Source organism: Eucyclogobius newberryi, unplaced genomic scaffold (genome assembly GCF_026437365.1).
Source record: "Eucyclogobius newberryi isolate DKJ021-1_F unplaced genomic scaffold, fEucNew1.0.hap1 SCAF_19, whole genome shotgun sequence".
NCBI lineage: Eukaryota > Metazoa > Chordata > Actinopteri > Gobiiformes > Gobiidae > Eucyclogobius > Eucyclogobius newberryi.
This window is the reverse complement of record NW_027315823.1, coordinates 28830979-28852045: the sequence shown is the minus strand read 5'-3', so window position 1 is coordinate 28852045 and position 21067 is coordinate 28830979. Positions and strand designations below refer to the sequence as shown.

General features: G+C 42.3%; 1 protein-coding gene across 2 annotated transcripts in view; it reads right to left on the bottom strand.

Moving 5' to 3' along the window:
* The window catches only part of tox2 (TOX high mobility group box family member 2), a 187216-nt gene that overhangs the window by 14751 nt on the left and 151398 nt on the right, over positions 1-21067 (bottom strand). The window contains exons 5-6 of one of the 2 annotated variants that reach the window (XM_072452599.1): positions 19771-19986; positions 17183-17413 (exon numbers count right to left, since the gene is read on the bottom strand). In XM_072452599.1, the coding sequence (XP_072308700.1) occupies positions 17183-17413; positions 19771-19986 (447 nt within the window). The remainder of the gene's footprint in view (positions 1-17182; positions 17414-19770; positions 19987-21067) is intronic. The other variant, XM_072452600.1, reaches the window with a different exon arrangement.

The following is a 21067-nucleotide window of genomic DNA, read 5'->3' as shown; positions in this document are numbered from 1 at the left end:
AAAACGTCAGGAGAGCAAGTGCCTGCGAGGTGTCCCGCCTGGATCACTCCTCTAATTGTACCTAAATGAAATGTTCTTGTTTGATAACCAGTTAATTACAGGAGACAATAGCTCTGCACCCCGCTGACACTGAAGGGAGTGATTAGCCCTGCGACCCACCAGAGAGAGAAAGGAGAGAGCGGAGGGAGAGAGCGAGAGAGAGGAGGAGGAGGATTATGTCAAGAGAAGAGAGAGAAAAGTCGAGAGAGAGGTGAGGAGTTTAAAGAGGTAACATTCAAACGCTCTCCTGCTGTAGAGTACTCTGGAGTCCTGATTAAGATGAATTAACTAGGAAAGTCGCACAGGTTTCCCTCACTCTGTCTGGACGCATTCCCCAGCTCCTCTGAAAGGACCCTGAGGTGTTCCCAGGCCTGACTCATCCTGGTGAGTAGCCCCCCGTCCGTCTGCTCGTCCAGGGGGAAGGATAGAGACTGTTCTCTAGCTAAAGATTGCAGGAATCAATCAAAAAACCTGAGGAGATGCCCCAGCAGCACTGAAGGATGGGTCAAATGCAGAGGACATGGTTGTGGCATAGGCAGAATAAAAAAATACTAAGTGAACTGGAAACATGTCGGTGTAGTCCCTCATTCGTCCAGGAGTGATCCATTGTAGAAACAGGTTCAGTTGTAGTCATCTGGACTCAGTTTAGTTTAGTTTTTTCTAAGCTGAGTCCAGATGATACAACTGAACCTTTTTCTACTAAAGTGGAAACAGTTTGGAATCGAGAAAAGCTTTTAGTCAATCTTTATTTTGAGTCAATCCACACACATTTCTCTCCCCATTTGTGTTGAATTCTTACAGAAGCAACAAAACACATGATGGCAGGAGTCTGAGCATAGGTTTTAGGCTCAAAGCACTCCTCTCCACTGGGGCACACTGACACAAGATTTTGGACACAAGTGACATGCAGCGTGTGTGCAGCACAAGTCAACCCCAACGTGCCACAAGTGGATATAAGTAGTCGTCAATCATAATATATGGCTAAATGACAGACATTTAGAACTGTAAACATAGCCCAGATCACAGGAAATCACATCTGTTTTGCTCAAAAATGAAAAACGAATCCAGTATAAGAATATGTGTTAATGCTGATAGGGTCATGGAGGCATCAGAAATCTCTCCAAGGGCGCCAAACGTGCAAGAGCCAGCGCTGGGTTAGACACAAAGATTGTCATGGCAAAGTTTTGTAAGCATTAGTATCCATATTCAGTCTTATATCTCTCACGTTTCCGCCGCTTCAGAACTACATTCACCAAAGAACCTCCCTGTAGTCACCTCCATTATCTCTGCTCCTCTTGTGTTTTTAACTGCGGCAAAACTGAAAATGTATCTTAATCTTTAATACTAAATCAAGACAAATGTTCTTTGAATGTTTCTGGGGCGTCTTTAACATGGAGTCACCTTGAGGGGGAAAAACCCAGCCCAAATAACACATTGATCTCACACTATAAAGTACAGCTCTTTGGGGATTTGCACTGTGTAAGAACAAAAGCATCTTAATAACACAACAACGTAAACATACATAGGCTAAAACAGCACGCTTTAATAATAGATCAAACAAAAGTATTTACGAACTAGATACAAACGTGTTCTGAGTAGGCAATATATTTAAAACATACTTATAGTTTGACTTGATTCATGTTGTCAATTGATGATATTAAAGTCAGTTAATTTTTTTTATAAAATAGCCATAATGAGCATAGTATAATAGTAGTATGGAACTAGTAGTAGCTGTTGTAATTGTGTTATTAGTGCTTTGAGTAGCTCTTTAAATCAAGCAACAAATTGTGGGGGTGCTGTTTCAACATGTTTTAAAGGAGAAATATTATGTTTATTATATATTACATATTTAGTATTAAACTATAAAGTACATGACTATTATAAACAGCAATATAGGGTCTAAAACGGTCTAAAAAAAGACAAACAGGTCAACTAATCCCTTCAAAACTGCACAATTTTCATGTTGAACAATGGCTATGTGACATTTTTGAACCCCATAGAGCCGCCCCATAGAGCCGCCCCATAGATCCGCCCCATAGAGCCGCCCCATAGAGCCGCCCCATAGATCCGCCCCATAGATCCGCCCCATAGATCCGCCCCATAGATCCGCCCCATAGATCCGCCCCATAGAGCCGCCCCATAGAGCCGCCCCATAGAGCCGCCCCATAGAGCCGCCCCATAGAGCCGCCCCATAGAGCCGCCCCATAGATCCGCCCCATAGAGCCGCCCCATAGAGCCGCCCCATAGATCCGCCCCATAGAGCCGCCCCATAGAGCCGCCCCATAGATCCGCCCCATAGATCCGCCCCATAGAGCCGCCCCATAGATCCGCCCCATAGAGCCGCCCCATAGATCCGCCCCATAGATCCGCCCCATAGAGCCGCCCCATAGATCCGCCCCACAGATCCGCCCCACAGATCCGCCCCACAGATCCGCCCCACAGAGCCGCCCCACAGAGCCGCCCCACAGAGCCGCCCCACAGAGCCGCCCCACAGAGCCGCCCCACAGAGCCGCCCCTAGAGCCGCCCCACAGAGCCGCCCCTAGAGCCGCCCCATAGATCCGCCCCATAGATCCGCCCCACAGAGCCGCCCCATAGAGCCGCCCCATAGAGCCGCCCCACAGAGCCGCCCCACAGAGCCGCCCCACAGAGCCGCCGTGACGAGCGGCTCGGAGAGAATAAATGAAGACAATGGAAAGTAAACAGTGTATAGAAAGCGCTGTCAGTCGGTTGCCAGCACATATGGATCGGGGTTTTTCATAGGAGCGTCAATACAATCTGTGGTTTGTAATGCATGTTACAGTGTGGTGGATAATGTTAATCAATGCAGTTGCAGAGCCAGACTTGTGGGGCAGTAAAGGAGGGCACTTTATCCCCTCACATTTATCTCTGTGTATGCAATAAATTCAATCATAGGAAGAGTATCTGATTTATTGCAAAAAAAAAAAAAAAATTGGATTACACTTAGAAATAATCCAAGCCATATTTAATCACTTGGTATTAGCTCATTTTAAAATACAATGCTAAAACAAAGAAGTGAAAAACATGTTGAATTGTCAGAATGAATTGACAATACTTAAGAAATATGTTTTGGTCTGGGATAATATCCTGTCTTCCCAGTTTGAAATGGGCGTGGCTGACAGGCAGATAAACCGATCAGAGAAACGCATGGTCTGTTTGTGTCTAAACAAACTTGGCGGCTGATGAAATAAAAAGGAAAAAAATACCTGAGAAACAGGATTTCTGCAGAGTCAACAAGCAAAGCACTAGACTCTGTAAATCTGAGGTAAAATAATATTTTGTTCTGAACGTTACGAGGATATTCAGAAGAGATGTGTTCTGCCTTTGCTGGACACGTCCTATAAATTAGCGGCTGTGGTTAGACCGTCAGTTAGGAACGTGTTTTGACGCACTTTAGAACAAAATATTGAAGTGATTGGCTGGTCAGGCAAGGTAATTTCTCATCAGAGCAGGAACCTTTATGCAACACAAGAACCACACTGTCTTGGCCATGTCACACGTAGCCAGGTATCTGATAAAACGCTAATATTTTTCTCTACGATTTGACTTGTCGTCCACACATAACCAGAGGATTATGCTCTTGAAAACGGTGCTTTTGGAAAACTCCAACCAAAGTGAAGATTTTGGAAAACTTAACGTGTTTGCGTTTAAGGGTGGACATGGATAAACAGCGTTTTAAGTTCCCAAATGTCACTATCTGTGACAATGAATGAATACACATCACATGCGTCCTTGTTTATGCCTGACAGTGGACAACATGGAGCAACAGACCACTTCGCCTACAAGCACTTCTTTTAATGGAGTTCATCTTCATCCTCAAAAACTATTTTGGTTCCCAAGTGCATTTAGTTATTTGAAAAGAAAACACTTGCTGGCTTAGACTATGCCTGTTACTACAACTGAGTAACAATTATTGTATAATAAAAAATGAAAACATTCCATCTGTCCAAATTAAAATAAAATATCAACAATGTTGACAACATTGGATTTGGCTCTCCACCAATATAGATATGAATCCAAGTATTAATTCGAAATACATTTTGTGTATGTTTTTTTTACATATTTTACAATTAAAGTGTGATTTTCAGGATGATTGGATTGTTTTGTCGACAGAGCTGCTCAACAAGAATAACTGAAGTGATCACCTGTTATTGACCAATTCAAAATGATTACCTCTGTTAATTACACAGCTCTGGATGCGACATGTCTGATTAAACACAGCAACACGCAAACAAATACAAAATTAACAGCGGAAATGCCCTGAAAATGGGATCTGTGTTGCACGTGGCTTGTTTGTTAGCTATCTCAAGCAGGTAACAACGCAAAGGACAAACACATTTAGAAAATAAAAAAGAGTCTGTGAAGTAAAGGGTTACAGCCACACAAACAATAACATTTCAGGAGCAGATGTCCTTGAGGCTAAACCAAGGACGACGCGGCAATTGCTAATCTTGTATTCCCGGCATGATCAAATCACCAGGCAACACGTATAAATAAAAGGACAGGAAATGAGGAATCCACATTCAAAGGTGTCAGTGACCAAATGAAGATTCATGGTGAAGAGCCACTGGTGAAGGCGGCAAAAATTAACTGCAAATAAAAGGCAGCGGAGGGCTCCAAAGTCGGGCGGATAAAGTCGGTTCGGTGGGAGAAAAACACACACACACGTACACACAAAGATGAGATGGCCAGAGGAGAATGGGCTGTACTTTGTCATGTAGACAGCGGCTTTTATTTGACACCCAATAGGCGCGCGCCGCACTGGAGAGTCTAAAATATGAGGCTGTGCATGGTCATCAGACTGTCTCTTTTTCCCATCCATTTCACACTATCGTTTGTTACCTCAAATGTAAAAACTTTGCAGACTGAAAGATTGAAATGAGATTCAAAAATATTTTGTGTGGACATAGGAATTCAATTGGGTTTTGGAAATGCAATTATATCTAGGGCATCAACGGAGCAAAAAACAAATGAATTGTTTTGTTTTGTTTTCAAGGGGAACTCAATACAAATTAAAGCCGCAAGCGGCAATGATCGGCCCTCGCCACGCCGCCGCCGCTACGCCGCAAGAGGAGGGGGCGCTAACGTGCCCCAATGGTCCTTTTATTACATCTACTGCTGAATCTGTGACGCTGTCACATCTTCTCCCCTTTGTTTTACCATCAAAAGCAATTTTGTTGTGAATTCTTGGCAAAATGTGCAGCAAAGACACCGTGACTCTTTGAATGAAAATGTGGATAACTTTTGATGGTCCTGAAGATGAGTCTCACCAAATTTCAGGTTAATAGGGCTAACGCCCTGGGAGGAGTTTGTGAAAGTATAAAGTGTAAACATGTTCTGGCGATTTCCCCATTGGAATAACATGGGAGGTTTCTGTCATCGCTACGGCAACGACGTAACAATTATGACATGGGTCATTGACTTTTTTGATGGGGATGCCAAAATTGAGTTGTGTGTTGAATTTCATATAATTTCGCAAAACTAGACATTTAACCTCCATATAAAATCTGTAGGGGGCGCTGTGGCGCCAAATTAATTTATTTCACTTCAAGTAGGTTTAGGGCAAAGAGTTTAACAACTGATTCTAATTTGACGCAATTCGGACTTTATCTGCGCAAACGGCAGAAATGTTAAATTTGGGAGATTTCTGAAATTCTAGCTAAAGTTTGCGGCTTCGCCGCTCAGAGACCGTGACAGATATCAATGTAATTTGAATAACTTTTGATGTCCCACTCCTCAGTAGCATTTTCACCAAATTTCAGCTTTTTAGGGCCAACGCCCTGGGAGGAGTTCGTAAAAGTACGAAGTTTGGAAAAACTCCCGAGTCATTTTTAGCCATTTTTGAAGCAATGTGGCCGACATTTGGTTGGGCGGACGGCGTTGCCGTAATAATATTTTTTACTTCTCTTGTCACCATCTACCTCTGCGCCAAATTTCATGATTCTACGATCAGATTTTTTTTGGGTCATTTCCTATCTCTCAATGCATTTTTGGTACATTTGGGGGCGCTGACGCGCCAATTTTTTTTATTAAAAAAGGGAAATAGCCAAAATGTAGAGAGGCACGATTTTTAGAGGTGTGCAAATTTTTGTGACTTTTCGTCAATGTTCACTGGGTGAAAAATAGGGGGGTTGGTCCCGAGAAGAAGAAGAAGAAGATTAAAGCCGCAAGCGGCATCCAACGGCCCTCGCGGGCCGCCGGCCTTCCGACTCTGCTCTCTGCATTTTACAGAGATGGCGCTAACGCAATTGTCTAAGAACTAAGACAGTGACACATTGGACATGTACAATGCTGTGCTTAACCAGTGCAAATGAAGACAAATATCGGTCAAATGTGCAGCTCCAGCGCACAGAGACCGTGACACTTGGAATAAAAATATGGATAACTTTTGATGCCCCGCTTGTGTAGATGATTCTCCCCAAATATGAACTTGATCGGGTAATCGCCCTAGGAGGAGTTTGTTAAAGTGTGAAGTGTAAAAATGTGGTCATTTTAGAGATTTTGCGGTTTCCCCATAGGGATAACATGGAATGTTTCTGTCATCGCTACGGCTACGCTTTACCAAATATGACTTTGGCTCCCATAATTTTATTTTGGGGATGGCAAATGAGAATTGTGTGCAAAATGTCATGTCTTTTTGGAAAAACTCTTGTTTATAGGCCACTCTGAAGGCCAAATAGTCCAAATTCTGCGAAAAGTTTGCGGCTCAGCTGCACAGAGACCGTAAATGTTATCCATAAAATTTGAATAACTTTTGATGCCCCACTTGTCTAGAGGAGGTACACCGATTTTGAGATCGGTGGGCCAAACGCACTAGGAGGAGTTTGTTAAAGTGTGAAGCGTAAATGTGAACATTTCAAGGATTTGGCGTTTTTCCCATTTGTGACAGTATATTTGCAGCTCCACGGCACAGAGACCGTACCACTTAAAATCAAAATATGGATAACTTTTGATGCCCCGTTTGTGTAGATGATTTTCCCCAAATATGAGCTTGATCGGGCAATCGCCCTGGGAGGAGTTTGTTAAAGTGTGAAGCGTAAAAATGTGGTGATTTGAGCGATTCTACGATTTTCCCATAAGGATAACATGGGATGTTTCTGTCATCGCTACGGTTACGCCGTACAAAATATGACTTTGGCTCTCATACTTTCATGATCAGGATGGCAAATTAGAATTTTGTTCAAAATATCATGTCATTTGGAAAAACTCTATTGCTTATAGGCCACTCTGAAGGCCAAATAGTCAGAATTCTGGGAAACGTTTGCGGCTCCGTCGCACAGAGACCGTAAAAGCTATCCTTAAAATGTGGATAACTTTAGATGCCCCACTTGTCTAGAGGACGTACACCGATTTTGAGGTTGGTGGGCAAAACGCACTAGGAGGAGTTCGTTAAAGTGTGAAACATAAAAATGTGGTAATTTGAGAGATTTTGTGGTTTTCCCATAGGGATAACATGGGATGTTTCTGTCATCGCTACGACTACGCCGTAAAAATTAAGGCATTTGTCTGATTGGCTTTTGTGATCGGGACGGCAAAATAGAATTTTGGGTAAAGTTTAGACAATTTTGGTAAAACTAATTTTAGACCTTCAATGTTAATTTAAAGGTCACTCTGTAGGGGGTGCTATCACGGCCATTTCAATTTTGTCATCATAAACTGGTCCAAACTAGAAAGTTTAACAACTGATTCAAATTTGGTCCTAATCGGACTTGTTTTGATCAAATGGGAGCAATTTTTAGATCTGCAATATTCCAAAATAAGTTGTCCAACTTTGCGGCTGCGCCTCACACAGACCGTAAAAGGTATCTAAAAAAATTGGATAACTTTAGATGCCCCACTTGTCCAGAGGACGTCCGCCGATTTTGAAGTCGGTGGGCAAAACGCCCTAGGAGGAGTTCGTCAAAGTTTGACGTGAACAAAATGGCTAACACAGCGTGTTTTCATTTTCAAAGGAAGATGGCGGCCATAGGGTAAATCTGGGGGCGTGGCCACAATAATATTTTTTTTTTGTCCTCATGAGAGGAATGTGTGTTCCGAATTTCGTAGCTCTACGACAAAGTTGACCTCGGGGCGTCTCCCATAGGCGCAATGTATTTTGACTTTTGTCGGTGGCGCTGTCGCGCCATTTTTTAACGGAAAAAAAAATGGCCCAGAAAAAACAAAATTTTTCGCCGATTCTGAATTTTGGGCAAAGTTTGGTGAGTTTTTGAGCATGTTCAGGGGGTCAAATTAGAGTTCAAAGCGATGAAGAACAAGAAAAATAATAATAATATTTTTAGCAAAAACAATATAGCCGTTTCCACTATAACAACAAATTATACATCGTTTGAAAGCTCTAAGCCTTCCCCATGCCGCCATGGGGTGGAATCATCATTACGAGCGCTTACGTGCTCGTCACTCCCTATTCCGTCGGGATGCCCCGCCCACTCCCCATAGACTTCCATTGATTTGAGCAGATACAAGCATGGCCCATGCCTGCGGCATGGATTCTCGCGTACGGGACGATGCCAGGAGGGTTTTTGGAGGAATGCAGCGCTTCGCGCTGCTGTTGTCAACAATTAGTGAATGGGCTACGCCCATTCACTAATTGTTGACTATTTCTGTCATAGCAGGAGTAAGTATGCATGATCCATGCCTTCGGCATGGGCTAGTTCACTGTACTTGCCAGGAGCGACGGGGTACCAAACATGCGGGCTGCGCCCGCATGTTTGGTCAGACAGTTGCAACGCTGCCTTCGGCAGCGTTGCGGGAGCAATAGGCCCTCCGCCCTGCTGGGGCTCGGGCCTAATTAAAGCCGCAAGCGGCATCCAACGGCCCTCGCGGGCCGCCGGCCTTCCGACTCTGCGCTTTCGACTTGATAAAGATGGCGCCCTTATTGTGTGTTGAATTAAAAAAGAACTTGACAGACGGCGACACAATTGACATGGCCAATCCAGTGCAAATGAACACAAGTGTCAGTCAAATTTGCTGCGCCGCCGCACAGAGACCGTAGCACTTGGAATAAAAATATGGATAACTTTTGATGCCGCGCTTGTGTAGATGATATTTCCCAAAGTAAAGCTTGATTGAGCAATTGCCCACGGAGGAGTTTGGTAAAGTGTGAAGCGTATATGTGAACATTTCAAAGATTTGGCGTTTTCCCATTTGTGACAGTATATTTGGAGCTACACGGCACAGAGACCGTACCACTTAAAATCAAAATATGGATAACTTTTGATGCCCCGTTTGTGTAGATAATTTCCCCCAAATATGAGTTTGATCGGACAATCGCCCTGGGAGGAGTTCATTAAAGTGTGAAGCATAAAAATGTGGTCATTTTAGAGATTTCTCGGTATTCCCATTTCTGACATATATTTGCTGCTCCGCCACACAGAGATCGTAGCACTTAGAATAAAATATGGATAAGTTTTGATGCCCCACTTGTGTAGATGATATTCTCCAAATATGAACTTGATCGGACAATCGCCCTCGGAGGAGTTCATTAAAGTGTGAAGCGTAAAAATGTGGTGATTTGAGCGATTCTGCGATTTTCCCATAAGGATAACATGGGATGTTTCTGTCATCGCTACGGTTACGCCGTACAAAATATGACTTTGGCTCTCATACTTTTATGATCAGGATGGCAAATTAGAATTTTGTTCAAAATATCATGTCATTTGGAAAAACTATATTGTTTATAGGCCACTCTGAAGGCCAAATAGTCAGAATTCTGGGAAACGTTTGCGGCTCCGTCGCACAGAGACCGTAAATGTTATCCTTAAAATTTGAATAACTTTAGATGCCCCACTTGTCTAGAGGACGTACACCAATTTTGAGGTTGGTGGGCAAAACGCACTAGGAGGAGTTTGTTAAAGTGTAAAACATAATAATGTGGTAATTTGAGAGATTTTGTGGTTTTCCCATAGGGATAACATGGGAAGTTTATGTCATCGCTACGACTACGCCGTAAAAATTAAGGCATTTGTCTGATTGGCTTTTTTGATAAGGACGCCAAAATAGAATTTTGGGTAAAGTTTAGAACATTTTGGTCAAACTAATTTTTGACCTTCAATGTTAATTTAAAGGTCACTCTGTAGGGGGCGCTATCGCGCCCATTTCAATTTTGTCAGCCTAAACTGGTCCAAACTAGAAAGTTTAACAACTGATTCAAATTTGGTCATAATCAGACTCGTTTTGATCAAATGGGAGCAATGTTTAGATCTGCAATATTCCAAAATAAGTTGTCCAACTTTGCGGCTGCGCCGCACACAGACCGTAAAAGGTATCTCAAAAAATTGGATAACTTTAAATGCCCCACTTGTCCAGAGGACGTACGCCGATTTTGAAGTTGGTGGGCAAAACGCCCTAGAAGGAGTTCGTCAAAGTTTGACGTGAATAAAATGGCTAACACAGCGTATTTTCATTTTCAAAGGAAAATGGCGGCCATAGGGTAAGTCTGGGGGCGTGGCCACAATGATTTTTTTTTTTTGTCCTCACGAGAGGAATGCGTGTCCCGAATTTCGTAGCTCTACGACAAAGTTGACCTCGGGGCGTCTCCCATAGGCGCAATGTATTTTGACTTTTGTCGGTGGCGCTGTCGCGCCATTTTTTTAGAAAAAAAAAAATGGCCCAGAAAAAACAAAATTTTTCGCCGATTCTGAATTTTGGGCAAAGTTTGGTGAGTTTTTGAGCATGTTCAGGGGGTCAAATTAGAGTTCAAAGCGATGAAGAACAAGAAAAATAATAATAAATATAGCCGCAAGCGGCAAAAATATAGCCGCAAGCGGCAATGATCGGCCCTCGCCACGCCGCCGCCACACCGCCGCCACGCCGCAAGAGGAGGGGGCGCTAACGCGCCCCAATTGTCCTTTTATTACGCTAAACATAACTAAACATTTAACCTCCATATAAAATCTGTAGGGGGTGCTGTGGCGCCAAATGAATTTATTTCACTTCAAGTAGGTTTAGGGCAAAGAGTTTAACAACTGATTCTAATTTGACGCAATTCGGACTTTATCTGCGCAAACGGCAGAAATTTTAAATATGGGAGATTTCTGAAATTCTAGCTACAGTTTGCGGCTTCGCCGCACAGAGACCGTGAGAGGTATCAATGTAATTTGGATAACTTTTCATGTCCCACTCCTCAGTAGCATTTTCACCAAATTTCAGCTTTTTAGGGCCAACGCCCTTGGAGGAGTTCGTAAAAGTACGACGTTTGGAAAAACTCCGAAGTCATGTTTAGCCATTTTTGAAGCAATATGGCCGACATTTGGTTGGGCGGACGGCGTTGCCGTAATAATATTTTTTACTTCTCTTGTCACCATCTACCTCTGCGCCAAATTTCATGATTCTACGATCATATTTTTTTTGGGTCATTTCCCATCTCTCAATGCATTTTTGGTACATTTGGTGGCGCTGACGCGCCAATTTTTTTTATTTTAGAAAAGGGAAATAGCCAGAATGTAGAGAGGCACGATTTTTAGAGGCGTGCAAATTTTTGTGACTTTTCGTCAATGTTCACTGGGTGAAAAATAGGGGGGTTGGTCCCGAGAAGAAGAAAGAAAGAAAGAAAGAAAGAAAGAATAATATTCCGATGCGAAAACAATGTTTCCCATTTTTCAAATATCATAAACTATACATTTTCGGAAAGCGCTCGCGCTTTCCTACCTCATGGTGTGGGTCCCTGGTCACTGACGGGTACTTTCGATAATTTTGAGTGGGCTCCGCCCACTTTGTGTTTTTGGCCCTCTATACAGTAATAATGTTCAATTTTTGCATTACATGCTTATATGCACGGAACATGCAAGAGATGGGGAACGTATTCGTGAGCTACTTAGCGCAAATGAGTGCTTTATATGGGGATGACGACCGCTTCGCGGTCGTCATCCCAATGTAAAGTGCTCGTTTAGTGCGAACTTTTGCACGGGCTTCGCCCGTTTACAACGGTAATGTTCCATTTTCCTACAACTAATTAGTATGCACGGGGCGTGCATGAGTGGAGGAGTGCGTTAGTGAGTGTTTGGAAGTGGGCGACCGCTTCGCGCTCGATTTCGTGCGCACTACGTGCGCACTTTCGCAGCCGTGCTTCGCACGGCCTTACGAGATTAATAGGCCTCTCGCCAGCTTGTGGCGCTCGGGCCTAAATATAGCCGCAAGCGGCAATGATCGGCCCTCGCCACGCCGCCGCCACACCGCCGCCACGCCGCAAGAGGAGGGGGCGCTAACGCGCCCCAATTGTCCTTTTATTACGCCTACTGCTGAATCTGTGACGCTGTCACATCTTCTCCCCTTTGTTTTACCATCAAAAAGCTATTTTATTTTGAATTCTTGGCAAAATGTGCAGCTTTGCCGCACAGACACCGTGACTCTTTGAATGAAAATGTGGATAACTTTTGATGGTCCTGAAGATGAGTCTCACCAAATTTCAGGTTAATAGGGCTGACGCCCTGAGGGGGAGGAGTTTGTGAAAGTCTAAAGTGTAAACATGTTCTGGCGATTTCCCCATTGGAATAACATGAAAGGTTTCGGTCATCGTTACGGCAACGCCATAACAATTATGACATGGGTCTCATTGACTTTTTTGATGGGGATGCTAAAATTGAGTTGTGTGTCAAATTTCATATAATTTCGCAAAACTAAACATTTAACCTCCATATAAAATCTGTAGGGGGCGCTGTGGCGCCAAATGAATTTATTTCACTTCAAGTAGGTTTAGGGCAAAGAGTTTAACAACTGATTCTAATTTGACGCAATTCGGACTTTATCTGCGCAAACGGCAGAAATTTTAAATATGGGAGATTTCTGAAATTCTTGCTACAGTTTGCGGCTTCGCCGCACCGAGACCGTGAGAGGTATCAATGTAATTTGGATAACTTTTTATGTCCCACTCCTCAGTAGCATTTTCACCAAATTTCAGCTTTTTAGGGCCAACGCCCTGGGAGGAGTTCGTAAAAGTACGACGTTTGGAAAAACTCCGAAGTCATGTTTAGCCATTTTTGAAGCAATATGGCCGACATTTGGTTGGGCGGACGGCGTTGCCGTAAAAATATTTTTTACTTCTCTTGTCACCATCTACCTCGGCGCCAAATTTCATGATTCTACGATCAGATTTTTTTTGGGTCATTTCCCATCTCTCAATGCATTTTTGGTACATTTGGGGGCGCTGACGCGCCAATTTTTTTATTTTAGAAAAGGGAAATAGCCAGAATGTAGAGAGGCACGATTTTTAGAGGTGTGAACATTTTTGTGACTTTTCGTCAATGTTCACTGGGTGAAAAATAGGGGGGTTGGTCCCGAGAAGAAGAAGAAGAAGAAGAAGAAGAAATATAGCCGCAAGCGGCAATGATCGGCCCTCGCCACGCCGCCGCCACGCCGCAAGAGGAGGGGGCGCTAACGCGCCCCAATTGTCCTTTTATCACGCCTACTGCTGAATCTGTGACGCTGTCACATGTTCTCCCCTTTGTTTTACCATCAAAAAGCAATTTTATTTTGAATTCTTGGCAAAATGTGCGGCTTTGCCGCACAGACACCGTGACTCTTTGAATGAAAATGTGGATAACTTTTGATGGTCCTGAAGATGAGTCTCACCAAATTTCAGGTTAATAGGGCTGACGCCCTGGGAGGAGTTTGTGAAAGTCTAAAGTGTAAACATGTTCTGGCCCCATTGGAATAACATGGGAGGTTTCGGTCATCGTTACGGCAACGCCATAACAATTATGACATGGGTCTCATTGACTTTTTTGATGGGGATGCTAAAATTGAGTTGTGTGTCAAATTTCATATAATTTCGCAAAACTAAACATTTAACCTCCATATAAAATCTGTAGGGGGCGCTGTGGCGCCAAATGAATTTATTTCACTTCAAGTAGGTTTAGGGCAAAGAGTTTAACAACTGATTCTAATTTGACGCAATTCGGACTTTATCTGCGCAAACGGCAGAAATTTTAAATATGGGAGATTTCTGAAATTTTAGTTACAGTTTGCGGCTTCGCCGCACAGAGACCGTGAGAGGTATCAATGTAATTTGGATAACTTTTGATGTCCCACTCCTCAGTAGCATTTTCACCAAATTTCAGCTTTTTAGGGCCAACGCCCTGGGAGGAGTTCGTAAAAGTACGACGTTTGGAAAAACTCCGAAGTCATGTTTAGCCATTTTTGAAGCAATATGGCCGACATTTGGTTCGGGGGACGGCGTTGCCGTAATAATATTTTTTACTTCTCTTGTCACCATCTACCTCTGCGCCAAATTTCATGATTCTACGATCAGATTTTTTTTGGGTCATTTCCCATCTCTCAATGCATTTTTGGTACATTTGGTGGCGCTGACGCGCCAATTTTTTTTATTTTAGAAAAGGGAAATAGCCAGAATGTAGAGAGGCACGATTTTTAGAGGTGTGCAAATTTTTGTGACTTTTCGTCAATGTTCACTGGGTGAAAAATAGGGGGGTTGGTCCCGAGAAGAAGAAGAAGAAGAAGAAGAAAGAAAGAAAGAAAGAATAATATTCCGATGCGAAAACAATGTTTCCCATTTTTCAAATATCATAAACTATACATTTTCGGAAAGCGCTCGCGCTTTCCTACCTCATGGTGTGGGTCCCTGGTCACTGACGGGTACTTTCGATAATTTTGAGTGGGCTCCGCCCACTTTGTGTTTTTGGCCCTCTATACAGTAATAATGTTCAATTTTTGCATTACATGCTTATATGCACGGAACATTCAAGAGATGGGGAACGTATTCGTGAGCTACTTAGCGCAAATGAGTGCTTTATATGGGGATGACGACCGCGAAGCGGTCGTCATCCCAATGTAAAGTGCTCGTTTAGTGCGAACTTTTGCACGGGCTTCGCCCGTTTACAACGGTAATGTTCCATTTTCCTACAACTAATTAGTATGCACGGGGCGTGCATGAGTGGAGGAGTGCGTTAGTGAGTGTTTGGAAGTGGGCGAGCGCTTCGCGCTCGATTTCGTGCGCACTACGTGCGCACTTTCGCAGCCGTGCTTTGCACGGCCTTACGAGATTAATAGGCCTCTCGCCAGCTTGTGGCGCTCGGGCCTAATAATATTTTTAGCAAAAACAATATAGCCGTTTTCACTATAACAACAAATTATACATCGTTTGAAAGCTCTAAGCCTTCCCGATGCCGCCATGGGGTGGAATCATCATTACGAGCGCTTACGCGCTCGTCACTCCCTATTCCGTCGGGATGCCCCGCCCACTCCCCATAGACTTCCATTGATTTGAGCAGATACAAGCATGGCCCATGCCTGCGGCATGGATTCTCGCGTACAGGACGATGCCCATTCACTAATTGTTGACTATTTCTGTCATAGCAGGAGTAAGTATGCATGATCCATGCCTTCGGCATGGGCTAGTTCACTGTACTTGCCAGGGGCGACGGGGCACCAAACATGCGGGCTGCGCCCGCATGTTTGGTAAGACAGTTGCAACGCTGCCTTCGGCAGCGTTGCGGGAGCAATAGGCCCTCCGCCCTGCTGGGGCTCGGGCCTAATAATAATATTTTTAGCAAAAACAATATAGCCGTTTCCACTATAACAACAAATTATACATCGTTTGAAAGCTCTAAGCCTTCCCGATGCCGCCATGGGGTGGAATCATCATTACGAGCGCTTACGCGCTCGTCACTCCCTATTCCGTCGGGATGCCCCGCCCACTCCCCATAGACTTCCATTGATTTGAGCAGATACAAGCATGGCCCATGCCTGCGGCATAGATTCTCGCGTACGGGACGATGCCAGGAGGGTTTTTGGAGGAATGCAGCGCTTCGCGCTGCTGTTGTCAACAATTAATGAATGGGCTACGCCCATTCACTAATTGTTGACTATTTCTGTCATAGCAGGAGTAAGTATGCATGATCCATGCCTTCGGCATGGGCTAGTTCACTGTACTTGCCAGGGGCGACGGGGTACCAAACACGCGGGCTGCGCCCGCATGTTTGGTCAGACAGTTGCGGGAGCAATAGGCCCTCCGCCCTGCTGGGGCTCGGGCCTAAATATGCTCTAAAAGATGGCTAAACACTATCACAATACAGTAATGTGGACCCAATGATGGATTTGTAAATAAATTCACTTTTGACAATTTATCCCTCACTTTTGTAGATTATATAAAGTTGTACAAGCCCTTTTAGCAATGAAACAGAACTGGACATGTACTGTGTTTTTTTATGCAAATAAAAGTACCAAATATCACTCCAAATCAAGCTTTCGTACTGACTGAGCTCTCAATGTGTGGTTTTAAACTGAGCCCAAGACAGTTGGTCATACTATTAGAGAGGGTTTCATGTGGCTTGAACATGGTATTAATAACCAGCACCCAAGGGTGATAAACGCATCGATCTTTGTGAAATTCTGTAGGATTATTGACCCTGCGTATCTGAAAAGTATCAGGATTCTCAGGCTAAGTTGAGAGTAAATAGAGGATGATTCTATATTTTCACAATATGGTTGAAAATAAATAAATATTCAAAAACAAAATAGTGTTGTTTTTTTTCAGATGAAACAGGGAGCAGTGTAAGGACTATTTAACCTGTCTTTGTCTTTTAGTCTAACATTTTCATTCTCATGTCATATTTTCAAGTATATGAGAACCATAACCCAAGGTCTCTGCCAATTTTTTTTTAAATATGTTCCCAATTAAATGTATAATTATTGATGGAGTATTGAATTATCAAGATAAGATAAGATAATCCTTTAATATCCACACAAGAGGAAATTGTTACAACGCAGTAGAAACAGGAGGAAAGGACAGATTATAGGAAGTTTCAAAAAACACACTCTTAATAGAACTCTTGGGAACTCTTGGGAAATAAAATAAAATAGATAAATAAAAAATGAAAAGATAAAGATAAAAATAATAAAATAATGATAATAGAATAAAATAAAGTAAAAAATAGCTAGCACAAGACTAGGTAATAGGTAATTATACTATTTGAAAGTTAAAATAATGTTAATATTTAATTTAATAATGAGTAATACTTTTAGGGAAAATGTTTGTTGAATTTGGTCAGTTTTCAGACACATTTCTTTAAGAACAGTCAGTTTTATGTCTGAACATTCTTCCCGCTCTCTGTAAAGTGGCGTGAAAGTCAAATACATGTATCTGTAAGAGTATCCAGCCTGTTCCCATACCTGTTTCTGCTCCTCTCCCAGCCCGTCCCACATGGAGGCCACGATCTTGGACACGTCTCCGAAGGTGGCGTTGGGGTTCTGACCCTTAATGGCCGCCTGTGTGTCTCTGAAGAACAGGGCGTAGGCGGAAACTGGCTTGGTGGGCTCATTCGGATCCTTCTTCTTCTTCTTCTTCTGTGGTTTGGGCTTGGGCTTCAGCATCTCTGACAACGGCCTCTTTTCACCCGTTAACTGAAACACACAGTATCAGAAAAAAAACTGTGAATGGAGGTATATTCTACTCGTAATGGGGCAAAAGACTGTAGGATAGATGTGGAATTTCCCCTTTGTGGGACAATTAAAGGTTATCTTATCTTATCTTAGATACTGAACACTACAATCGGTGGCCGTGTTCTTTTGACATCAAATCAAACACAAATTAAATGTGTTACTGAGTGTGACATGTGCGCTTGGCAGAGGTCCTCGTGATGGGAAGTCTTACATTATTGATTTGATTCTTTTTTTTTCTCTATGAAGAGTTTATTTGTAAAAACAAATGAGTGTGATCGAAAAACGGTGGTGTTTTCCTCCAGCTCAGCTCTAAGGGTCCATATGAGACCACTGAATGAGTCCGGCATCTAATTATGAACTGTTTTATTCTCCAAAAAGTGAGAAGGATGCTTATAAACTTACTCTGGTGAATAAATTGGATGGTCGGAATACATGAGAAAATGAGGAACACCTTTGGACTAAACCATTTAAAAGTTCTGTTTTCATGTTTTTTAGACAGTAAAAATCAGGTACACCACCTGATTATTATTAATTACTATTAATACTTATACTTTTTAAAAAACATTTTATTTAGCCTTGTGTGAAATGGAGGTGAAGGGCGAGGAGGACATTCAGCTAATTTTCAGAGATAAAATTCCATTCTCAGAGCTACAGCTAGAGCCACTCAACCCCCGGGCACCCTTTTCTTTTTTTTTAACACAATGCTTTTTCTTAATAAACCTCAGTGCATAATGGGAGTTTGCTCAGTAAATGACAGATAAGCATTATTATTGGAGTTTCAGAAAACATTTTTCACTCAGCGAAGTCCACTTAGCACCCTTGATGGAGCAATTGTGTATTACAAGTACAGATAGAAAAGAAGGCAAATGAAATGTGCCAGTTAACCACGCAAAATGTCCTCAGTCTGTAATGCATTTAGTGATGGGTAATAGGTTAACCATAAACACCCTACGCTTGAAGCAAACATTTTTAAAATAGTACATTTTTTGAGTTGTTCAGCAAGTCGTAAATGGGGACTTTTCTCGCCGACGGCGGGTGAGAGAACTTTAAAAATCACCCGCTGTATCTGGCCTGGCTTTGATGTGTCTCTGAATGAATTGGAGAGAGCAAATGGAATTACTTACTGATAGAAAGATGGTAATCATTTTTATCCACTCACACTGAGAGCCACAGCCACAATGTACGGACTATAGGCAGCAGGATTTTCTCTGCTAAAAGATTCTGTGTGTGTACTTTATTATTATGAGCTAACATTAACAGACAGGGTGAAAAATATTGTGGTGGTGACAGATTCAATTATACATTCATTGGGCTGATAAAATAAAAGCGGAGCCTCTGTGACACTGGTCCAGGGGCCATTTATCACTGCAAATTTACATTTTGTGTGCAAATATAAACAAGTGTTCTTTGCGTATGTGGATGAATGGTATGTAAAGTAAAAAGAAGAATCTTATGATGGGAAATTCAAGATAGATGGAGTCGCTGTTTTTTGTTTTAACCATGCAAAGAGAACTATAGCGGGAAATTAGATTGTAAACCATTAAAATCTACAAATCAACTATTCACCAGCTCTTGAATTAATCATATTCATCTTGTTTTTATCTATGACCGGAGTGCAAAATCCTGTAAGCTTAATTTCTCTATATGTTTTGATTTAAGAACCTTTAAAGGACACATTTAATTTTTTTTGAGCATTTATAACATTGTTCCCTCATCAAAAAACTGAACCTGGGGTTGAATTTAGCTTCAATTGCGCTTGTTTGATGAACCCTGTTTAGTAAGAGCCTCACCCCTCTGAGCCTCTGAAAACACTCAGCTTCAAATTTCTCGGATTTGTGACGCCATAGGTAGCGTTCTAAGTACTTAAAAGCTGTTTTTATGTCCATAAATCATTGTCTGTTGGTCTGAACATTTCCTTCAAATCCCATTGCGTGGCTGCATTGGCATGTTGGGGCAAGCTAGCCTTGTTTATCTCCCCTTTGAATTCCCCTCTGCTGCCAGTAGATGGAGTGCTAAAACAAATTCTGATGAGGAGACGTGAAAGTGCTTTCAGTAGATGACTAAAACATGAGATGCCAAAGCAGAAGTACCTAAGAGCATGTTTAAATAAAAATGCATTGTATTATTTTGTCATATCATTATTTGAGCTATAATGTCTTTGTAGTGCATTCATGCCATAGCAATTACAGAGCAACTTAACCATTGTAGCGGTTCCCAAATTATTCACAACAGGTAATAATGATAATTATTACGTATTATTACATTAATTATAGCACCATCATCCATTCTCCTCGACACACTAAACACTCATCTTGTACCTTGGTGTGAGGATCAGTCTCCTCTTCCTGATTGGAGCTGGAGGGAGAGGGCGTGGCCGATTTGCTCCCTGGAGGAGAGGGGGAGCCCACCTGAGGCTTTAGCTGGGTCAGGGTGCTCATGGGGTGGGGCAGTATCGGAGCGGAGCGGTTTAGCATTGGGTGCCTACGGTCATAATGGGCGTCTTGGTGCTGCTGGTGCAGAGCCATCTCCTGCATCTGCGTGAGAGAAGAACAGCAGCTTTACTACCGACTCCTCCGCACACATCTGTGTTTGGGGCCAATGAGTGGAGATGACAATGGAATTTAGAACAGAAGTCTAACGTTCAGTCTTTATTTGTCAGGGGCCATGTACAAATTCATAAACTGTATCATCATTGCCGCATGCTGCATGGATAGAAAACTTTATCTCTTCTTCCCTAATGGTTTACAAAGTCATCCACAATCTGTCTCCTCCTCCCCTCAAAGAGTTCAGATGTGACCACTAGCTTCACAAGAACCACCACTAGAGGACAATGCAGTATTCCCAAGTGTAAAACAAGACTTGCCCAGTCTTCTTTCTCATACCAAGGGACAAAACAATAGAACAAGCTCCCCACAGAGCTCATAAATGAAAGGGACTTCTTTACCTTCTCCAGAGAAGTAAAGAATTGATGTATAGAGGACCGGAGATGCACACACTGACAGTAATACAGTATGTACTTTAATTGTAATATACCAGATGTGCTTTTATAATGCTAATGTTATATTATCTGCTCTTTTATACAAACTTGGTTCGACTTGTACCTACATTCTAATGCTAAACTACCCATTGTATAGCTTATACTGTCATTTCAATACATAGTGGGTCCTGCATTGTATTATATTATGTGATAGTGACGATGTGTGAGTGAATGACTGTTAGAGAATGAATTGTACACTGTAAAATGATGCACTTCCCTTCACTTTCCCTCTTACTTTTTGTAGGGGATTCTTACTAGTACAAGGACTGTAATGTAATGTCCTCCCACTTATGAAAGAGTGACATTCAAAGTTGATATCGATTAAAGAATTTTATCACAATTTCAAATGTGACACACTGCTATGTTTATTAGAGTTTATTTTTTAGTAGAGTTATCTGGGGCACCATCCTGTATTAGGCATTTAACAATTCAATAATCCAATATGTAATTAATTAATTTATTATGATAACGTATCCGTGACATTGACCCCTTTTCTGGAAATTAATGAACACTTTACCAAATGTGGTTTACTAAGATTTATTGATGAAATAATTAAACAGATAAACAGAAATGAATAG